We start from the raw sequence: 23,242 nt of genomic DNA, 5'->3' as shown, positions 1-23,242 counted from the left end.
GAATTAGACGGGTAAAACGATCGAATGATGGGAAAGATATAAAAAAAGAGGAAAAAAGAGAGGAAAGAGGGATCGAAAAAAACGATGGAAAAAAAGAAAAAAAGAAAGAAAAAAGTAGATTAATTTCTTCGTGACATGAGGAGAAGGAAAACCAATTGATGAGTCTGATGAGTACGTCCCTGTAGGGGCGCCTGCGCGTTTCTACTTTACGTCATTAAGCGCACGTTTATTCGCCGGGTCGCGCGTGGCCCAGCTAATACATAGGTAAGTACGTAGTAGTTACAGGGAAACGTGCGCTGGCTAAATATGACTCACCGGTCGCACGACATACAATATATACATAGTATATACATACATATATATGTATGTATGTATGTATGTATGTATGTATAGACATATATGCATCACACAACGTGGGTTACGCTTGGCGATTCGATTCTTCTAAGTCAAACCGTGTCAAAACTGTCCTAACATTTTTCTCATTATATTTCAAAACAAAAGCTTCTCTATAATCTCAATATCTATTTATTTAATAAACAATCGTATATAGATATATACATATAGATAACTATATGTGCCTAACAATATTTATACATGATATACATGCAAATGTTTATACACCGTATATATGTAAGTATAAAAATCTATAGAAGAAAGAAAGATTTTATTTAGGGTAGATTGAAATTAATCGATTCATCGAAATATGGAAAAAATGAATATGTATGTATATACATAAAAAAAAAAGGGAAAAAAAATCTCTTTAAGAATTAAAAGTTTCGTAAAGTTTAATAGAATTCGACGAGTAGTTCGTTAGTAAATGTATAATACTTTTCGACGAGGACGAACACGATTATAAACGGGTTATGCGAAATAACGCGAATAATTCAAAAGGCGAGGAGAAACGACGTAGGACGAAGGTGCGCGTGTTTTGCGTCGTTGTTTCGTCACATGAGAAATTCGCGTGGGTGGGCTTCCCTGCTTCAACAAAAATCACGTTCTCGATCGATAATAAAGAGGACCGGCCAGTATCGATACGATACGATACGATACTTGTAGGTATCTTATGAGTCATGCGTGACTATTAAACCATCTCTCCCCCATTCTCATTCCCTTTGCCCTTACTGGAATTACCTTCAATTATTTCTCAATTACGTCGGTGCTATTTTTTCTTTTTTCTTTTTTTCTCGTCCTTCGTTTGATCATTTTTAAAATATTAATCGAACGTGACGACGTGAGTCTTATCACAATGTCACTCCGACAATCGAGTATCCAACAATCGATATGAAACTTTTAATAAGAAAATGTTGATAAGGAAAGGAAGAGAGAGAGAGAGAAAGAAAATCTAATATAAATCATTTATTATGATTATTATTTCGTTGCGATTGCGACGTAAATAAAAAGATAAGAAGAATACGTACGGTTGAAAAATTATTCGAAAGTCGAATATATTATTATCGTAAAATATTTTCCAAAAAAGTAAAAAAAAGTTGTGTCGACTAGTAAGCCTCGTATTCGACTAATCGTGACGATTATATCTTAAATAAATTTACGCGTAATAAATTCGAAACGTTCTAAGTAATTCTAAGAGTAATCATAACATTATACATAGATATATGATACGTATGTATAATAATCTAAAACGTTCACAATTACGAGTACATTCTCGTAGTACTCTATCAATCGTATTACGAATTTTAAAGATTCGAAAGAATATTAATAATGATACGGAGAGAGAGAGAGAGAGAGAAAGAGAGAGAGAGAGAGGAATTGTTGCGAAGGGGAAGAAAAAAAGAAAAAACAAAAAAAGGAAAAAAAAAGAAAAGTTTTTCCCCGAGTTTCGTAACAAGATTCGATCGTAAATTACTTATTATACTAAACGTAAGATCGTGTATTAATCGTAATGACGTATCTGGTAAAATCCCGATTATTAAGCGAGAAACCGAGGAAAAGATTAGCTGCGTTATAAGAATTAGAATACATACTAATGTGTTAGCTTAAAGATACCGAACTAACGCATACGCGGAAGATATATAATTTCGTCTTAACCGAAATGACTCGTGCCAAAGAAAACGTCGTCGTTGTCGTCGTCGTCGTTTATTCAACTACTAGACGGTTTCTAAGTAGGTAACTTGCAAACAAGAAACATAGATATAGAGAAGAATCGGACGAGTAGTGATACACGGATTTATTTCTAAGTAGCGGAATAACATTGTACGAGAGAAAGATTACCGAACTAACGTAATAATCGCAACGTCATTTCTATTACTTTTTTCTTCCTCTTTTTGTTCTTCTTCTACCTCCACGTTCCTTAATTTTTCCTTCTTCCATTTCTCTCCCTTTTCGTTTCGTTTCGTTTCGTTTCGTTTCGTTTCGTTGTCTTTTTTCGTTTATTTCTTATTCTTTTCATTTTCTTTTTTCTCTTAATCCATCATCGATATCGAAAGAGACACTCGAGAGTTGGATTGGATCGGAATAGAAGGTGGAGGGGATAGGGTGGGGAAAGTGGAGGAGAGGATGGGAGGGAAAACGTCTTTATTCGTTAAGTTGCATTCGAGACAGCGAGTAATTATCGTATAGAGTAAAGCGTATAGAGGGGCGTTACGACGAGGTCAACGAGGCACGTTTTCGCCGACATCCGAGAGTGTCGGCAGAAAGTAGAGGGAGGGACGGACACGTGATTAGACGAGACTCGTCGATATATTTTTACAAGAACGACGCCCTTCTCCCCTCCCCTCTAACACCTCTCCCATCTACTGTAGTCTACCGAAAGCTTTCTCTCTCTCTCTCTATCCAATAGTTCGTAAGCACGAGGCCAAGTCCATGTCGTACTGGTCTCTATGTCACTCCAAACGATGATAGGCGCGTTGTTCAACAGCACGTGGCTTAGCAAATGCGAAATGCTAGAGCGTTTATTTTACGATGCAACGAGCCACAAACTCTCTCTCTCTCTCTCTCTCTCTCTCTCTCTCTCTCTCTCTCTCTCTCTTTCTCTTTCTCTCTCTGTCGAGTCTTACAACTTACGACTTAAGAATTACGTAACAGATCATTGCAGAACTTTAACGTTGTTTTAGCGCGTGTGCGAAAGCATCGCATGGCTTATCTTGTGTGTGTGTGCGTGTATATATTCCCCCCTGTCTATTCAAGGTTTATCGTCGTAATAAATATTTCGGAATTTCGTTCTACATTTCGATCTATCGTTTGTAACAATCATTTTTTACAAATTCGTGTCTGCTCGTTTCCCTTCCCTCCTCCTTCTCCTCTTCCTCTTCCTCTTCCTCTTCTTCTTCCTTCAGTTTTCATTCTTTTTTTTTTTTTTTTTCTTTACTCTTTATACGATTGAAATATTCTACTACTACGTGTTAGTAGAGTCTTTGCATTTATTATTACTAAAGCGAGCAAGTTTTCTCACTTGTACTTAATAATAGAGCAGAGAATAACCGATAGACGGATACATTTCCATGATGTTAACTATAATTAGTAGGGATAAGCTCTAATTAGTTAATCGAATGGTAGAAGTGAAGCAAAAGAAGCGATGGTTTGTATTAATCAATCGTTTCCATCGATATTAGTATTCAAAGATGATTTTATTTTTAAGAAAAACGATCGATCGTGAAAAACTTGTTTTATAGGTAAAAACGTATATTAATTTATATTTATATGCGTTGGACGTGTATGAAAATCTAATGAAAATTGCAGGATAATAATAATATGAATGAACGAACGAGAGGAAAAAAAATGATAGATCGTCGGCATGGTCGATATAGCCAAGACCACATATTAATTTTCTACACGAAGTTTATGAGAGACTCGTCTTTAGATTAATCAATATCTTTTCGTTATATTTTTTATCGATTTTTTTTTTACATTGAACGTGAAAAAAGAAAAAATATATATATATGTCAAATAATAACAATAATATTTCAATACGATATACAAATTTTATGCAATGAATAAAATCAACGATACGATACAATTCGATAAATAAAAATGAAAAGCGTTGTTAACAATTCGACTCGTGAAAATTGAAAAACAAAAAAAAGAAAATAAAGAAAAAAATTATTAAAAATAATTTAATACAAAGATGACGAATCAAACATATCTCGATGTAATCGTTCGATCGGTATATGTCAATTTGAAAAATTAACTCGATAATATCGGGAAAATCCTAATAAAAATATGAATTGTGATATGCGTGTAATAGAGAACGTATCTAATGTAAACGACGATGCAACACGTGATATGTTTTAAGGAAAAGCGCGTGCGAAATTATGTAACTGTGTTACCACGTGCCGCTTCGGAAGTCGAAGCTCTGTTATCGTATTACGATGTGCGAACTAAGAGAGAGAGAACACGACATATACATAGTTCTAGGAATTCGAAGTAAGATTAAACATTTTAATGGTTTGTGATAAGTCAAGAGATACTCTTAAATAATATCGTTCTCGTGGCAGATTTGCCACTTTTTCAAAAATTTCATTTAAATTTTAACAATATTAAAGTCGCTGAATATTATAAAATCTATTTATATGTAATATCGATAAAAGACATACGAAAAAGGTCAAACGATATATATTTCTATATGAATTATTTATTTTTATTGGTTCGATGTGCTGAACGGGAAGAAACTTTTCTACGAAGTTCATAGAGAAATTAATAATTTCCATTAAAAAAAAAATAATAATAATAAAAAGAAAGAAGTTGTTTCATACTACGCTTTATGCAAAGAAATATATCATAAAATTTCAATCGTATTTAAATTAGAATTACGGTAAGAAGACAGGCTCCAAATTTGCAATGCAAAGTAACACGATCATGTTTACATACATACTTTTTTCCTGCTATATATAAATCCATTAGACATTATGATAACATTATTTCAAAAGAAAAAGATCTTTGTTGATTCAATGCAAAGGCATTATTAAAAATAAAATAATGATAGGATAGTTTACGAACGAAACAATATATATTTTCTGACTTACTGCATCACGATATTTTCTGCTTAAAAATCCTAAGATTATAATATCGTTATCTCTTTTAATAAAGCTTCAATTTAATAATTAACAATTAAAATCTTTAAAAGAACTTTACTTAATTCTTTTCGTTAAAAGGAAAAAGAAAAAAACGAAAAAGAGGAAAAGAAACAGCTTTATAAACCCTGAAACGAATAATATAAATAATATCTTAATATAACAATATATTAATACGAATAATAAGCTTTTAATAAAAAGATAATGATTAGTTTGATCTTCTCTTTAGTATACATATATATATATATATATATATATATATATATATATATATATATAATACGGGAAATTATCGCAGACTGTGGTTTTCCGGACGTCAGTATTCCGGAACGTTCGATATTCTATAAGACCGCAGAAAACACGTGGACGTGCTTTACGGAAACTCACGCGTAAACGTTAAAACGTTTACGTAACTTCTCGTGCTCGAGAACGAAACGTCGCAGATTTGCGACTATGTATGTATTTCTATAATAATAAAAAGTACACACGGTATTGCGAATATAGCGTTGAAATCATAAAAACGAACGTGATGTTTTCTAATGTAAACCATCGCGAGATATATTTGTACGAGAATATATCGTAAATCTGTACATACATACATACATACGTATTATTTACCTTTCGAATGATATAGATCCAATGAATTTTTTCTTCCTCGTTTACAAATGAAGATCAAAAGGACACGTGTATCTAATCTATATATTTCTCTCTCTCTCTCCTGTAGGTGAATAATTTGTGCGCACAATATATATACATATAGACGTGTATATAATATGTATAGTAATATATTCGTGTATATATATATATATACGATGCTTTTATAGAAGCATTATAAGGATCGAATCGCAATTACGCGCACAAAATTGAACGACGATGATACGCGCGACCTCCGAGGATCGGTTACTTAAATAGGGATGCGAGCATTTATTTTATCGTCGTTAATTGAAAGCGATTTCACGAAGGGTAAACGCCGACTAACGACGTCATTCGCGTCGACGAGAGTTCACTGACATTATCAGCGACCTTGAGCGCGACCTTACCTAAGGATACTTACTCTTTCTCTCTCTTTCTGTCTCCCTCTTTCTTTCGTTGCACCTTACGGACCTTCACGCTGTAACAATTTACCTGTCGTCCATCTTCTTTTTTCTCCTTTCGTTCTTCTTCCCATTCTATCTCGTTTCACTCTTGACCGCTCGTCCGGAGTCGTCCTCGAAGCACCAAAATTCGAAACGTACTGAAGACGAGGAGGACGACGACGTTGTTTGCATAGAAAACGAGATCCTTAGAAAGGAAGCAAAGACACGTTTCGTAGATACGTATGATTTGTCACCTTGCCGTAGGAATATAAACAACATTATTTCTTTTGTACCAATCGTATCTCATCGCCCCACTCTCTGCCTCACCTCGCTTCACCTTCATTGTTTTTCTTAAGATTCTGTATATTTAATTTAAACATTGACACACGGATTCTCCCCCCCCCCCTCTCTCTCTCTCTTTCTCTTATATTTCTTCCGACTCTTTTCGAAAACTCAAAACTTTTCTCTTCCATTTTCTTCGATAAATATGTAATAGATATAATAATGATTCTATAATTACGTACATACGTAGATATATATTTATATTATATATATATATGTATGTACGTTATATATTATATTTATGTGTGTATGTGTGCACAAATATATATATATATATATATAGGAACATAGATACGTTCGTTCATTCGTGACTTCTTCGAGAGGTAGGGGTAAGTAGATGAAGAGAAGAAAGAGACGGAAAGAAGATAGGAATTTCAAAATGTTACGAGCCCGTGATAGTTCTTACTCAAGAAGCGCGTATAGACACTGTGTGGTGTAGAGTTGCCTCGTTGGATCACATAGCACTGATAGTTACGTAATATTAAGCAACGCGCTGAGTATTGCGACAAACACGCCGTGTAGCTTTATCGGTCACCGCTGTGTTGATATTCACTCATTAAAAGAGGAAAGAAAGACAGAGACAAAGAGAGAAAGAGAGAAATATCTTTCCTATCGTAAAGTTTCGTTTAAAGCGACAAAGGACATTGTTTTCGAACTTTGATAGTTCGTCTTTCTAAATTAAGTAGAGATGTGGGAGTGAGAGGGAAGATAGGTAATACGAAACAAACGAAAGAATTTGTTTTAGAACTGAAAGTTTAATGTTCGACGGACTGGAAACGTTCGCGTAAAAAAAAAGAAAGAAAAAGAGAGAAAAAAGAGAGGAGAAAAAGAGAAAGAGAGAGAAAAAATAAAAGGAAAAAAAAAAGTAAGAAAAAAGATGATAAAGGCGTTCCTCAAAGAGCGTCAGACGGTTCGGTATTACATGTTTGCGTATTAAGATCGTCGCTCGTAAAATGTAGCACGAAATACGGTCTATGCAAAGTCTCTTAATTTACAATTAAGATTCGACACGGTCTCATACACAGGCGGGCGCGCGCACGCATGCATGCACACACATACACACACTGCTATATAAGATCGTATATATCTATGTAGGGAGAGGAAGCCGAGCTTGTTCTTTATCTGTAAAATCTCGAATGGGGAAGGCAAACGATCGATACAATTCGCGATCCTCTCGAATGCGTGTTCTCGCGTGACGAACGGCCGAGGTTACCGAAGGAGGTCAACCATCTGTAGGAATCGCAAAACGTTTCCTCGTTCCTGATTCCTAAGCGGCAGTTATGGCCTTTTCCGACGAAGTGGACGTTAGCGTTCGATCGTCATCGCCATGCACGGGACCTCGTTCGTTCAGGGCACACGTGTACATATGTACTATATAGCCTATTATGCGATAGTTTAAGCGGAAGGAACATTGAGAGATACGCACGCTAGCTAGAAAATTACCTTGAAGAAAATCGATTTGTTCCGTGTAAGACGACAAGGCCCCCTTCTCTATATCTCTCTGTCTTTCTTCTAAGGTAATCCAAAGAAAACTATTACGAGTCCGATGATTTTTTTCTTCTTCTTTTTCTTCTTCTTTTTTATCTCTTTCTCTTTCTCCCCACTGTTATTCGAGGAATAAAGATAATCGATAAATTACTAATCTTTTCCTGGACACTACATATTGATACCTGGTATCTTTAGATCGATCGTCGTTTCGATCTTGATTAAAAAAAAAAAAAGAAAAAAGGAAGAAACATCTGATTGTAATTTATCGTACTCGTCCGTACGGAGAATATTCGCATTCTCGATACGTAAGAATCGGATCCGTGATTCTACTTACAGATTCGAACCTATTATTATCGTTGTATCCTCGAAATGATCTCTTACATCATCGTACAATAACAGTAGAAATATATAAACGTGTAGGCTAAGCTATTATATTTCTGTTATTGTGACGTTGCGAGTTCATCGGGCGATAATCATTGCATTACCCAGCAAACGCGTCTAAAACATTGCTAATTCGTTGAGATCCTTAATGTCAATTTTTAATCTCGATGTAGACTAATTTAGTTTTGATTTGATATGTTGTAGATGTACTAAGAAGACGAATTATGGTGGCAGAATTTGTCGCCCGTCAGAGTGGATCGCCCATAAATGGTGAGACCGCTTGCCTAAACAGTAACATGCCGGCCAGCCACACAATGGCGCACGCAGGTCACGCTGGCCACGGTGGTCACGATGCTCACGGACCACTACCACCACTTACACATCCGGCTCATCATGGTGCACCTATTCAGCAGCAGCAGCAACAACACGCACCGCAGCAGCAGCCGCAACAACCACCGCCGCCACCACCTCAGCAGCCTTCGCATCATCATCACCACCACCACCAGACGCAACAGCAGCAACAACATCATCAACAGCAGCAACAGCAGCAGCAACAGCAACAGCAGCAGCAGCAGCAGGCGCAACAGCAGCACCAACAACAGCAGTCACAGCAACATCAACATTTACACCAAGATTCACAACAGGTGACACATCCCGAAAACTTCCCCCCGAACTTCGACATCAGAAAAGAGCTCTTTTCCCAGCGCAAGCAGAGAGAGTTCATCCCGGACAACAAGAAGGATGACAGCTATTGGGACCGGAGGAGACGCAATAACGAGGCGGCCAAGCGGTCGCGCGAGAAGAGGCGATTCAACGACATGGTGCTAGAGCAGCGTGTCATGGAGCTGAGCAAGGAGAACCATATACTAAAGGCGCAACTCGAGGCTATACGCGACAAATTCGGTATATGCGGGGAGTCCGTGATAAGTACGGAACACGTGCTCGCGGCATTGCCCGCGGAACCACCGATAAGCGTGAAAAGGGCGAAACTACCGGCCTCGGCAGCCCTCCTTTACGCGAGAACACCGAGTCCCGTTCACACGTCGGTGATCCATCAGCCTGTTAGCGGTGCCAGATCGCCTAGATCACCGGCCCAGCTTTACGTGCCCGAAACAACCGCTTATCCGGAAACGGAAAGCTTCCAATATCCTTATCCGCATCCGGCCATGCATCTCGATACGACGAGCGCGTTGAATTTATCGCGAGGACGAAGAGCACAGTCGCCGTTCGAGTTATCCTCCGGTAGCGGCGACGAGGGTGGGCCACAGATGATAGTAAATTCTTCGGCCAACAACAGTCTGCCGCACAAACTCAGGCATAAATCCCGTATAGGTGACAAGGACGCCGCGAGTGCTCTACTCGCATTACAAGGTATCAAACAGGAGCCCGGACCAAGAGCGTCGCCACCTTGGGACAATGAAGGTTCCAGCGACGAACGGGATTCTGGTATATCATTGGGAGCCGAATGGACCGGACCAAGCGTGGCTACCGTCCCGGAAAGTGAGAGGGAAGTCAAGTCGAGGCTCGACCGTCTTGCATCCGAAGTTGCCTCATTGCAGTCCATACTTCGCCTAGGCAAGCCAACCGACAGTCTGATGGCTGGACATCCATTGCCAACCAACGCAACGACACACAATGGACCATGAACAAATGTCATCGTCGTTTTCACGAACTTGTGTCGATGGAATTTACCCTGTTCTAAACGAACTATCGTGTTTTTATCATATCCTCCATCTTCGAGATGCTCGAAAACCGATTCGATCAAGATCCGTACACGTCTCGACGAACTTTTAATGGCCGTACTCGTCGATTGGTTCTCGCCGAACGAAACAACGGAGAGAGGAGAGGGTGACCAATTCCTTCGTCCAATGTCGATCATCATACGCGAAGCGAAACATCGATTATTCTTATTGGCGGAAAAATGAACTCGATTCTGGGCGTCTTCGATTCTTTCGCTTTGCACGGTGATATTCGTCGAGAAAGGAACGAGGAGGGGGGAGACCCTTTACCGGACGGATATTCTCTCTCCCCTCTTCTTCCTTAACTTTCCCCACCCAGTCACCTCTCCTCCCCCCGCCCCTCCACTCCGCTCCATCCGATGCGTCGATGCTGTCGCAAAGTAGTAACTGATAAAACGAACGAGATACGATATTTAGGTTACTCGTTACTATAATTACGTTCTTATTAAGATCTTTAAGCTATTCGTTATATTTTATTCATTATCGTTAACAGCGAGTTTGTTAATTTGGGACAGTCGTATATCGCTAAACGCATACGTAAATCGATACGAAACTATCGGAGTTTATTCGAATCACAGAGATCGTCTCTAAACAGGTAATATTAAGTGAACGAACACTTGAACGAACCGTTCTCATCTTGAGAACATTCTTATCGATCTTTCGGCTAGTATGGAGGCGTTCTCGAGTATCGAGCTTAGTTTACGAATACAAAGTTTACCTGCTCTGGACGAGATGCATCGTTATATACGTTTATCCACGTAATAGATATTTACGTATATACGAATCTAAAAAACATTTTGACGTTTTAGACTACCAATCGCAACGAGAGTTATTATTTTTCTATGCCTCCGTGAATTTCTTTTTCTTTTTTTTTTCTTTCTTTCTTTCTTTCTTTCTTTTTCCTTTTTTCTTCTTTTTCTTTCTGTTTTCTGTCTCTTTTTTTTTTTATCCCACTCCTTACGTGCCGTATTCATCTTAAGCGGATTTACTCGTAAATATAATAGAGGAGTGTTAAGCCGCTTTCGCAGGAACATTTGCGATATTACATAAATGTACTTCCGTTTTCTCTTCGATGCGAATACGATATCTCAGCACGTAAGCATATTTCGTGAATAAATACGAACATTTCATTTATAGGATATACACGTAAGAAAAACTTTATCTGGCAAAATTATAATCTGTTCGATTTGAACGAGACCGATCCGAACGTTCGCGCGAAAGCGACTTTATTCTACGATTAATGTAATCGTGGTCGCGCAACCGGCTATCTCACTACCATCAAGATACGTTTGAAAGGTAAATTTCGTATCGTCGAGATCGTTAACCGTGAAGCAATAGATAAGCTCTCGTTACGATACCATCCAAGAAAAGAAGATCATTTTGATTTTCTTCGTACGTAAGTACGTAGACCAATACATACATAAACATGTCGTTTAAAGAAGAATAGATATGTGTATCATGCGAATATACACTAAGTCGCCTTACTAGCAGTTAGTCTATATATATGTGTGTATATATATGTATGTATTATATGTGTGTGTATATATATGTATGTATATATATATATGTATGTATATATGGCACATGATAAAATCAAAATGACAATTATCATTATCTTGTTCTTTCTTTGTCTCTCAGAAAATTTGAGCCTCTTTATACGATCGAACGAATGAATTCATTCTATATAAAACGATACGAAATTATTACGTTCGCCGAGAAAAAAGAAAGAAAGAAAGAAAGAAAGAAAAAAAGAAAAGAAGAAAAAGAAAAAGAGAATTAAATAAATAAATCGATCAATCAATAAAACGCGATCAAATTAAAATAAAACGCGAGCTGTTTTATGAGAAATCTTCATGATCGTGTATTTAGAATCGTTTTCATTATGATATTGTCATAGTTTTATCGTAAACGTTTTTCACCCTTCGCCTTTCGTCCCTTCGTACCCCATCATCCTTCACCTTCTCGTGACTGTTTCCTTTTATTATTTTTCTTTTATCGGTGATCGTAAACGAGATGCGATCGCGCGCATATGTCTACGTATTTAAAAGGATCGACAATTCATCATACAGATTAAAAACGCATATATACATATATACACTGTAGACTTGCAATTTACGCAACTGCAGTTTGTGCTTTGCACAGCACTACGTTAAAAGTTATTTATCGGAATATCGGTAAAATTTTTAAGTATCTTCATCGGATCTTCGTTATAAGCCGAAATTAATCTTTAAACCGATATTTAGGATCGAAGTATTAAGTGAGCCTATAGTTATATATTAAAAACGTAAATAAATAAACAAATATATATATACATAAATATATATATATATACATACATACGTATATGTGCATATATATATGTATATGTATATATATATATATATATATATATATATATATATATATATATATACACACACACATATATATAGAAATTAATGTATTTTTCGATATCGTGATTATGGCGAGCGGTTATTGTTTGCAAATTGTCGATTTGCCGTATAAATAAATTCATCGAATCGAAACGAATGTCGTCCATCGTACGTCTCACTTCACGTTAATGCAATGAAAATTTTTTGTGAAAACAAAATTGAATGTTTTCAACCAACGAATGACTGATTTTTGAGAAAAAGCGGGCGACTTTTGCAAAATGTAAAAAAGTTATTTGGAAATACGTCCTATTAGAAGAATTTACATACGCCTTTGTGTCTATTATATAACATATTGTATACATGTATATGTACATAGTAAGTCATAGTAATATTCGAACACTTTATGAAATAACGTGTTTTTTTTTTTCTTTTTTTTTTCTTTTTTTTTTTAACTAATCGCAAACAAAGTGTTCTAAAGATTGTTTAGTGTATCTATATGCAACATAATTTGTGTGAATCTACATATAGTATATGAAGAATTGAAGAAAAAATTATTTTTACAAATACAAAATGAGATTCTTTTTATGATATTTCATCAAGAGATTTTATAAAAAAAAAAAAAGAGAGAGGAAAAAAGCCAAAAAAAAATTATAATAATTGATCGATTTTTCTGTGTCAGAATAAACGTAAACCAGATCTACAAAATGCATATATTATTTCTTTAAGCTTTAGATAGCAAGTATAAAAAAGAAAAAAAAAATTCTCATTTTGTACCTTTATCGTTGTTAAAATAAAAGAAAACTATTTTTTTCTCTTGTTTCTTTTTTTTCGTATTCTTCTTTTCATCGTCATACTTCATAGATATCGCATTAATTTTTTTCTCCACGGTATTCCATTATTAAAATTACATGGGGCACTTTGTTTTGACAAAATGACAAATTATTATTAAAATTATATAATTGAGAAAATACAAAATCCGCGAAAAAAATTTAAGAATGGGCCATTCGAAATTAAGAAGATTTGCTATAATTTGACGAACGAATCGAGCAGTTCGTACGATTTTTGGCGTCGACGATTTAATAGTGATCAACATTAACCGAAAGCCATTCATTGTAATTATGAAGCGTACCTTTATTTATTATTACATCGACCGCCTATTTAACGAAAGCGAACGATCGCGATCGACAATTAAATTGATCGATCTAACGTAACCAAGACGTAACGAACGATACTTGAGAGCGATCAATATCGTCGATCATTTCGTCGTCTGAATCACTTCCAAAGCAGATCGAGGAGACACTTGATCTGTAAGCACGTTCATTAAGATTTATATATATATAAAAGAAAAAAAAATGAAAAAAAAAACACATAACAAGACTGTTTATTATAATCGGCGTTATTCGCGTAAAGATCTCGCAACAATTTTGTTCTTTCTACCTTATTTCTCTCTCTATCTCTCTATCTCTCTCTCTCTCTCTCTCTCTTTTTCTATTTTTTGATATTCTACTTTCGTTTTTCTTGTTTTTCTTTTTTGTTCGTGTTAATCTTGTTTTTTCTTTTTTTTTTTTAAAGTTGAATGCTTTTATATTATTTTATACGGCACGTTATGTTATATAAATACATAAATAGTACGCCAAAATTTTGCGAACGACAGTCGAAATAATGTCGTTTACCAAAGGAATCGTTAATAAGACGACTTATTGATTGGCTATCAGGAAAAAAAAAATTACAGAAATAAAAAGAATCATGCTTAAAGATAATCTTGGAAAGTTGTAAGCATTGTATCTAAAAAAAATCGGGCGCGTATGCACGAAACGGACACATACACACACACACACACACACACACATACATACAATAACTATGATCTTAGCAATAAAATTCTGTTATTCAAAAGATCGTCTCTTACTCGTAAAAATAAATAAAAAAGAGAAAAGAAAAGAAAGAGAAAAAAAAGTAATGTTCGTTATTTTTTTTTTCTTTTTTCTTTTTTTTTTCTTGTGTCTCCTTTAGTTCGAACTTAATCCACGAACGAAAAACTTTGGATCTATTCAATTCGAAGAAGAGACATTACAGTTTTGAAAAATATAATAACATATGAAATATATTATTAACTTTCTTCTTCGTCCGCAGTTTGTATAAGAATGAAAAGATAATGAGATAAAATGGATATTAAATAATTGACAGATTAATTGCTGTATAATATTACCGTGAGTGCCTACTAAATACATACATACATACATACATATAATATATATATATATATATATATATATATATATATATATATATATATCATATATTATATACACGTACATACAAGAGACAAGAGTTGAATGTATTCATCCCTCTATATTAAACTTTAACGAATCCAGGATTGATCATATTTGTAGCCCTTTGAAATCTGAGGCAGAGTCAACACGTAATGAAATGAAAAACGTGTGAAAAAAAAGAAACATATGAAAAATAGTTCGTTTGAAGATTAATAGGCAAAGAGACTACAATGTGAAAGCGCAAATACATATACGTATATCTATTATTATAATATATGTATGCATGTCGCTGTTATAAAACTTCGCGATACGGGAAATAATTTGAACGATAACGACTTGTCCGAATCGAGGAAGAATAATAGATCAATATCGAACGACTTCCTCTCGCACGAAGGGTCGATCTTGGGTGTCGACGTACGTAATGTTTATGTATATATAATAACATATGCATAAACGAACAAACTGCACTTTTGCCAAAAAGCACGCTAGTCGTGCCGTCGAATGGCGTACATATTTTCAAGGGACGTTTTAAAAAATCGGCCGGAGAAGGAATTTCGTTACCCTGTTGTTGTAATAATAATAATAATAATAATAATAATAATAATAATAATAATAATAATAATAATAATAATATTAATATTAATATTAATAATAATAATAAAAATAAGAATAATTATTATCATAATAATATTAATAATAATAATAATATTAATATTAATAATTAATAATAATTATAACTTGCGGGTGTATTCAAGACAGTTCCTACATATACAAAAGCTAAAACGAGTTAGGCGGTCGACTGTTGTCTATTAAAATATGACGATGATGATGATAATGATGATGATGATGATGATGATGATGATGATGATGAAAATGATTACGATTACGATTATGACGACGAGGAGATATCACGATTCCAATGTAAGCTTGATTTTCCTTTCTCCGGCTGTTCCGGAGGAGTATGTATTTTAGATTTAAGACATATCCACAGCGTGTAGTGTACTTGTATATGAACTATCAAAATAAATATTTTCAATGTTTTTAACAATACTTGATAAAGTTTTTACGATCATTAACTGTCCTATCTATTCGACGAATCATTCCCTCATTAATCTAAACGACAATACAAAAAGAAAATGAACAGGTAACTCTTTAATCCTTTATTCTTTGTTATACATATTTTGACGAAATTCACTTTTTGCCTATTTTTATATCTTTATATTTTCTATGTCGTTTAAGCGACGATAACTGCACGATTCCATTCTTATATCTATCACATATACATTATTTTACATTAATAATCTTATTCTTTCAGTTTACGAGTATTTTCTTTTTTTTCTTTTCTTTTTTTTCTTTCTTTTTTTTTTATGTAACGAATCTTTTATTTTGGTTTTATTTTTATTTTTCTCGTTATTTTTAGTAAAGTATTTTATATTTTTTACTCAAGTTTTCCTGTCCAGTCTCTCTCTATGTAATGTTTTTTATTAATCGTTTATTTTAAATAATTATATATATATATTGATAACCAGAAATAGTATAATATATAATATAAATCGTCAACGTTTCTGCGCGTGCAAAGAACAAATAGCATTTTGCGTGATATAATTTCTTTCATTATTTTATATATGAATTATATATTAACTATTAATTCTGTTCCGTTAATTTTTAATTATTTATTATATTCCGCTAATATCAAGCCGTATATTTCGATTAGTTTTAAATGATATACTGATAAAATAAAATAAAAATTGATATAAACTCGTCAAATATGAATATTAAGAAGGTACTTAAGTACCATATATTGTACGTGCGAAATTGATAAACACAAATATTGCTAATATATTAATCTGTATACAATATATCAAATATAATAAATTATCGTTCGTAAAGCATAAAACTTTTTATGAATGATTAAACGAAATGAAATTATTAAAAACGAACATTCATAATGTTTCGTATGAAAATTTTTAAATTAGAGAATAACAGCTTAGCAATACATATAATATAAAGGAACATTATGAATGTTAAATTTCTTCTCGTTGAGAGATCTAATTTTTCTGCGTGTTTTAAGAACTACATGAAAAAAAAATCTTCATAATAAACAGCAAATATTGTACTTAATAAATGTCATGTCCTTAATATTTTATCACCTCGATATCGATTACTTTCGTTTTTTACATTTAGTTCTACCACGACGTCGACGCGAGGAATTAGTACGAGTATCAGCTTTCTTCGAAGACCTACAAACATTACAAAAATTAACATATGCGTAGACGTATTATATTTCATCATATACCTACGTAGTAAATATATCTCAAAGATTATAAAATATTAATTGACCTGTAGCAGACAGGTGAACTCTATTCACTAACTACAAATTAATACATATGTATCTCTCTTCAAGGTAAAATGTTTCCAATTCAGCAAAATTTCCTTGCCTTACCTGTACTAAGTTCATTGCAAAAATTATAAAATAATAATTAATTTATAGCGTACCTGTGAACTCTACTCACTGATACGGATGTATGTTTCTTTAAAGTAAGATGTTGCTGAACCAATTCAGCTAATTTGCCTTGCTGTGCTAGCATGGAAAGAAAAGTACAAATAAATTCGTCATAATTATGCGTCCTTCGGCAATCATCGATCTGAAATAATAAGATGAATGTTTTGACATCTTTACGATTCATAATCGCTTGGAATATATTCTCTGAAATGTTATGTACTAACTTTATACTTATTTCTTTTATCGTTTTCATCTTTCAAACTAGTCTCGCAAGTATTTATCTCATGTTCTAAATTTTTCAATAACGCTAAGAGATCTTTCGGAGCGAATGTATGCGGCTCAAAAAGTTCCGGATATTTCGAACATAATTTTGGATCTATTTTTTCAACTTTTTTTTCTTCCGTTACCGTATCACCATTGCTGGTTTTTACACGCGCATGTGGTATTCTTACTTCTCCGGATAAACAGACTTTCTTATGTAAATGTCCGCTGTCTGAAACCAGTCTCTTTCCGTTTATATTAATATTACCAAGGGAACGACCTAGCAATAAATTGTTCTTTTTTATTTATCGTTTCTAAAAAGCAAGCATATTTTAATTATCGTTTTTATTCATATCAAATGTGTTATTTACTTAAACCTGCTTCGTTCTTTTCATCTCCAGCCACTCTGATAACAACAAATTTTTTAAAATCTTTCGTCGATGTTGGACTACTCTGACCTGAATTCCAGCCCCAAGCTGTAAAAAATTTGTTTAATTTTTTAAGTTTAATTTTTAAAAACAAAAAGAAAAATGTAGAGAATATCGATCCATATCTTCTATTTAGTATAATGAAATTTAACTGTGAGACATTTCTAATAAGTGTCCAGACAAATAGGATGATATTCATATTATTCGTGTAAAGTGTAATATTACTTTTATTAGGCTTCTCATAAATATTGTAATACATTTTTTAATAATCTCAAATAACTCATATAAGGAAACTATAAACATTTAAAGTCAGAACGGTCGGATAACGGATAACTGTTCTTTGGAAGGTGTCAAAGAAAACATACTAACCACGTGGTAGGAATGTGTGAAGAGTATATAAGCTAAAAGCACAAGACTCTTGAATCGTAGTCTTACATGTAATTTTAACGAGAGTGATAGTTTAACATGTTATTCACGATCTTTTCTTTCTATTTAATTCTTATTGTGGTAAATTCTTCAAAATGTCCAGAATTCAAAAGACCTCACAATACAAATTGTGCTATGTTTTACAACTGTATTAATCTACCGATTGATGGTTTTGTATGGGTCCCATCAAAGTGCAGTGATAATTTGGTAAATTATCTTAATATCTACAAAATATATTTTTAAGTGCATTAGTTTAGCATTTATAAACTTTTTTTTTATACTTCCTTTATACATTCGAAAATTATTATGTGTTTAGGTATTTCAACCATATTTAAAAACATGTGTCCTTCCCAGTGATACTTGGTCATGTGATCATTTAAAAAATAAATCATTTTCTACAACAACAAACAAAAATTCTAACTTTATCCAGATTATTGATCATCAAAATAGTACACGAACAAATTCAAAATTTCTTGTAAATGCTCATGCATATAATGCATATAATTCTAATGAAACCTCCAATTTGTCAAACAGATCATCTGTGGATCTACATCCATCTATTAAAATTGAAGACACTATTATATATAAAAAAGATAGTAAATATAATAATAATCATAACATTATAAATCCAGTCACAGTCAATCAAAAAGAAGAAAATTATGTATATGAGTACATAAATAAAAGAAATCAAATGGCATTACCATTTACAAGTGAAAGTAAAGATCAGATGGAAGATCATTATGTCTGGATAAATCAATTAATTAATCGTTTAATAATTTACAAAAAACTCCTGTTATCTTTAGATCAATTAACATTACCATCAACTGATTTCATAAAACATAATGGACCTGTTGAACCATCTGAATCACCTAAATACAGTAAAAATGTTCCAAATATATTACTGAAATATCTTATCCAGCGATATATGTTTCAAACTAATTACCATAATGTTGTTGCAAGCACAACTAAATTTCAAAATTTCTCTGATGATATAAACTCTTCTGTACATAACATTATAGAAAAATTTAATAAAACTAGAGAGAATATTATACATAAAACAAATAATAATGCAAACACTGATAATAGCATAATTATGATTATTGATGATTTTGGAAATAAAGAATATCTGACAGTAGAGAAATATAAATCCATGGCTTATAAAATAAAATCAAATTCTATACATTTTATACCATGCATAAAGGAAATACGTTTTGCAAATAAAAGTGATTGCATCAAATATTACACATGTGAACCATTAGAAGCACATGTAAAAGAATTTACTTGTCCAGATAATACAGCTTTTAATGAATACACAAGAGTTTGTGATACTTATAAATACAAAATATGTAAAGAACATAAATCTGTATTCACTGAATTACCTTTAATAAATAATACGGAAATCAATAATTCTTTAACTAACAATGACATATCCAAAGAAAAAATATGTAAAGAAATTGGAAAAACAGAAGATCCTACTTCAGATACATATTATTATATATGTTATTTTCCAACAAAGATAACGACAGATATTAAAGCAGTTCGTATGAGATGTCCAAATAATTTAAAATTTTGTAAATCAAAAAATGTATGCACTACAAAACAACTTTGTATGAATTAAATAAAGATATATGGTAAGTAGACTGTAATATAATAATATCTTTAGAAATGTATCGTTAAAAAATTTATTTTTACTTACCTTGAGTGGGTGAATTAAATGCAGATCCAATTTCAGAAGACGTATCAGTACTTGATGAACTATGGGCTGGTGAAGTCTGGATTCGAAGCGGAGTAGCATAATCTAAAGCACACATCACTACCTTTTCCACACTATAATAGAAATATATATTATTAGTAAAGTATAATTATTTTTTCAACTTGTAAACTTAGTAATTTGTTTACAACTAATATTACTTAATGTTACTTAACCTGGATTCAATTTTAGCAGTACCAATATTTGAAGTTGATTCTTCAATATCAATTGTAGCATCATTATTTCTTTCAATAGACGGAGTTGAAGATTCATCTCTTTCTGTTTTATTGGGTAATAGATTTTCTTCATCTACCTTATTTTTTCTATCACATGATTTTTCTATTTTCTCAGCATCATTTGTTGTTTTCTCTGTTCCATTATCTTGATGGCTTAACTTTACAAGTTGTTGCAATGCTTCTAAAACTATTTGTCTATTAGTTTTCAACATAGTTAATTTATGTGAAATAGCTAAACGACGATCAGGAACAACAGCCATTAAATTAAATCTTATATCTTGTAATTGTTCTCCTGTTGCCATTCCTAAACGATCTGTTATAACTCTTCTAAATTGTTCTGTCCATTCTTCATGTTCTTTCCATGGTCCATGATCCATAGGATATGGTTTTAAACCATCCAATTCAAAGAGTCTACCATTTATTGGTACATAACTTACAAAGTGAAATGCTTCACCAGTAAATCTACCAGTTGAAACTCCAGTATTTTTATCTTGGCGTCTTTTAGCTTGTGGCATAGCATGCGAATTATGAGCACAAGCTAATTCTGGTGTGTTACCTATTGCCCATCCTTTATTTTCTGGACACATACCAGATGTATGCAATTTTAAACGCGATAAAGTAGTACCCAAATGAATATTTGGACAATTCAATAAAACAGAGAGTAACGCATGTGTTGCACAGCTATTAGGGACAACCTATATACAAATATATATATAATATAATTAAGATAAACTCTATGATCTAAACGAATAATGCTATTATTGCTACATATATTATTCTTGTTTTTTCTTATAAATAAACTTGTAATAAACAAAATAAACCTGTTGTGCAAAAAATATGTTATTCACAATATCTTCATCTTTCACAAAACTTTCGGTCTGTTCTACAACTTTACGTCTTGAACGTCTCTCTTCTATCCAACGAAATAAGAATATAAAGCCATAAACAGGACCTTCCAAAGATTTTTGTAAGTCATATATTTCTTCAACTTGTACACCTTTAACACCGAAGTCTTCTAACAAAAGTGTAAACAATCCTAATAAAACATAAAAAAAAAGTCAGTCATAATTAAGTTTTTTAATGTAGATATATCAAATATATATAGTAAATACTCATTTATTTTAACACTTAAATACACTTAAACATCTGATCAAACATTAATATATTTGTTTGCTAATAGTATCCGACATCAAATTGTATATTGTATATGTTGAAATGATAATTTAATGAAATGTACAATACATTTGATGTATTTTATATCCTTCAACTGATAGCTGTTAAGTGTTTAACCAATCCTTGTTTTAAATTTCTAACTTTTTGATACAGATCATTAATTACATTTTACTTTCAAAATTATTGTCCATTTCTTTTTTCTTTGCTTACATGTTACATTAATTGCAAACATGAATATGAAAGTAATAATTAATAATATCAATCTGTAATGTCATATCAAATGTAATTTCAATACAAAATACTCAATATATATCATATCTATATATCTATATGTATACGAATTATAAACATATAAAACTTCTAAATTATTTTTTATTATATCCATTTATAAATCATATATACCTGGATCACTTTCGAGTTCTAGCCAACCTTCTGTTAATCGATTAATGTCAACAGGCATCCTGCATTCAATTTTAAATCCGTTATAGATAATAAAACCGTACACTTTTATAATTTTAACCTTATACTGTCAGTTAAAAGCGCCATGTTACATCAAAACATGTATCACGTGATAAAGTCACGTGATGATGGCAGACATTTCAAGAGAAATAGATAAACGTAATGTATTGTATAACCATCTTTATTATTATATTATACTAGTATAATATAATATGTTTTATATACATTCGTTTTATATGGAAAAAGTTAAGTGACTTAAAACCATTTTCACTCCTGTTATATTATTTATAACAATATTTAAATAATGATAGTGAAAGTATATCACGAAATATTAAATGTTATACAACAAGTCTAAATTAAAAATATTACTTCCATACTATCAAAATAAATAACGAAATCATATATATATATATATATATATATAAATTATTCTCATTATTATGAATGTATATTTAAATATGTGCGAAAATAATTCCATCCCATTTAAGTAAAAAGAAACTAATCCCATTATAAAAAACTAATCCCATTATAAATTTTTATATATAAATCAAATCTTACATGCAATAATTGATAGAACCTAATTCCGATTGTATTTTTATAGAACATATATTAAATCTGAAACCTTCACTAGATTCTTCACAAATTCTATTCAGCCTTGTTTATGTATATTATGTGACGTTAGTACCCTATTGACTTTTGACGTCTCAACTTTGATGCTACTGGATTGGCGAATGCAGGTTACCGTCCACCAATCACATTGCTGGATAGAACAATACGAGTCTTTAAGGCTGTTTATCATCCATAGTTTTATAATTGTTTATATCAACAATGAAAACAGACATAATTTTGAAAATAGTAATTACGAAGAACGTATTGAGTAAAAGTATACACAAGGATGAAATAAGTATATTTAAATATATACTATGTTTTTCACTTGTACAGTATTACAGGGATATTAAAGATAAAAAAACTTTACATTTTCGATATAATTAATTCAATATTGATTTTGGTATATATAAGGAGTTACGAATATTTGAAAATTACATTTATATGAACATAGATTTATTCGTGATAAACGTAGATTAAGGAAACAATGATTTTTTAATTTATAAATACAAGAAATATTATTAGTTATTTCATTGAATTTGCATTTTTATGTATATAGGAATCCGTACAAGTTATTACGTGATATATTTAATGGTTTGTTTGCTCAGATGGTAAAAGATGGTAAAAGATACAGGACGTATAATGTCTAAGAACCTTTTACACCAGAGATGGCTTACCGACAAAATTTCACGCAACAATCGT

The 23,242-nt window shown here is 32.6% G+C and overlaps 4 protein-coding genes across 8 annotated transcripts in view; 2 read left to right on the top strand and 2 right to left on the bottom strand.

Annotated features, from left to right (window-relative positions):
• LOC127069667 (caveolin-3-like) overlaps positions 1-6,494 on the bottom strand; it is a 227,283-nt gene extending 220,789 nt beyond the window's left edge. The window contains exon 1 of the mRNA XM_051006921.1: positions 6,153-6,494. The gene's annotated coding sequence lies outside the window, so the exon portion shown is untranslated. The remainder of the gene's footprint in view (positions 1-6,152) is intronic.
• LOC127069662 (histone-lysine N-methyltransferase 2D-like) overlaps positions 1-15,748 on the top strand; it is a 28,750-nt gene extending 13,002 nt beyond the window's left edge. The window contains exons 2-3 of one of the 2 annotated variants that reach the window (XM_051006898.1): positions 8,519-8,958; positions 9,019-15,748. In XM_051006898.1, coding sequence (XP_050862855.1) covers positions 8,539-8,958; positions 9,019-9,960 — 1,362 coding nt within the window. In that variant the 5' untranslated portion in view covers positions 8,519-8,538 and the 3' untranslated portion in view covers positions 9,961-15,748. Of the gene's footprint in view, positions 1-8,518 lie in introns of both variants that reach the window. The other variant, XM_051006897.1, reaches the window with a different exon arrangement.
• A 95-nt stretch (positions 15,749-15,843) lies between these two features.
• Positions 15,844-22,778, bottom strand: LOC127069658 (ubiquitin carboxyl-terminal hydrolase calypso). Of its 4 annotated transcripts, none has more exons than XM_051006889.1 (9): positions 22,493-22,778; positions 21,878-21,936; positions 21,124-21,338; positions 20,243-20,997; positions 20,013-20,143; positions 17,840-17,938; positions 17,426-17,742; positions 17,195-17,343; positions 15,844-16,938 (listed from the first exon to the last, which is right to left on the bottom strand). In XM_051006889.1, coding segments are annotated over exons 1-9 (1,806 nt in total). In that variant the 5' UTR covers positions 22,495-22,778; the 3' UTR covers positions 15,844-16,859. The 4 variants fall into 4 exon arrangements, with proteins under 4 accessions (XP_050862846.1, XP_050862844.1, XP_050862845.1 ...); XM_051006887.1 differs by having other exon boundaries at positions 17,834-17,938; positions 22,493-22,771; XM_051006888.1 differs by lacking the exon at positions 22,493-22,778 and having other exon boundaries at positions 17,834-17,938; positions 21,878-22,191.
• LOC127069660 (uncharacterized) lies at positions 18,250-20,019 on the top strand. The gene is made up of 2 exons (XM_051006891.1): positions 18,250-18,523; positions 18,633-20,019. The coding sequence occupies exons 1-2, from the start codon at positions 18,356-18,358 to the stop codon at positions 19,932-19,934; spliced, it is 1,470 nt and encodes a 489-aa protein (XP_050862848.1). The 5' UTR covers positions 18,250-18,355; the 3' UTR covers positions 19,935-20,019.
• Positions 22,779-23,242: the final 464 nt, after the last annotated feature.

Source organism: Vespula vulgaris, chromosome 16 (assembly GCF_905475345.1).
Source record: "Vespula vulgaris chromosome 16, iyVesVulg1.1, whole genome shotgun sequence".
Classification (NCBI taxonomy): domain Eukaryota; kingdom Metazoa; phylum Arthropoda; class Insecta; order Hymenoptera; family Vespidae; genus Vespula; species Vespula vulgaris.
This window is presented reverse-complemented; position numbering and strand designations above follow the sequence as displayed.

Coding starts and splice junctions, on each gene's coding strand:
- LOC127069658 (XM_051006887.1), bottom strand. Junction 17,939..20,012: donor ATTTAATTCACCCACTCAAG/GTAAGTAAAAAT, acceptor AATTTTTTACAG/CTTGGGGCTGGAATTCAGGT. Junction 16,939..17,194: donor TCAGTGAGTAGAGTTCACAG/GTACGCTATAAA, acceptor TAATGTTTGTAG/GTCTTCGAAGAAAGCTGATA.
- LOC127069660 (XM_051006891.1), top strand. CDS start 18,356: ATGTTATTCACGATCTTTTCTTTCTATTTAATTCTTATTGTGGTAAAT. Junction 18,524..18,632: donor CAAAGTGCAGTGATAATTTG/GTAAATTATCTT, acceptor TTATGTGTTTAG/GTATTTCAACCATATTTAAA.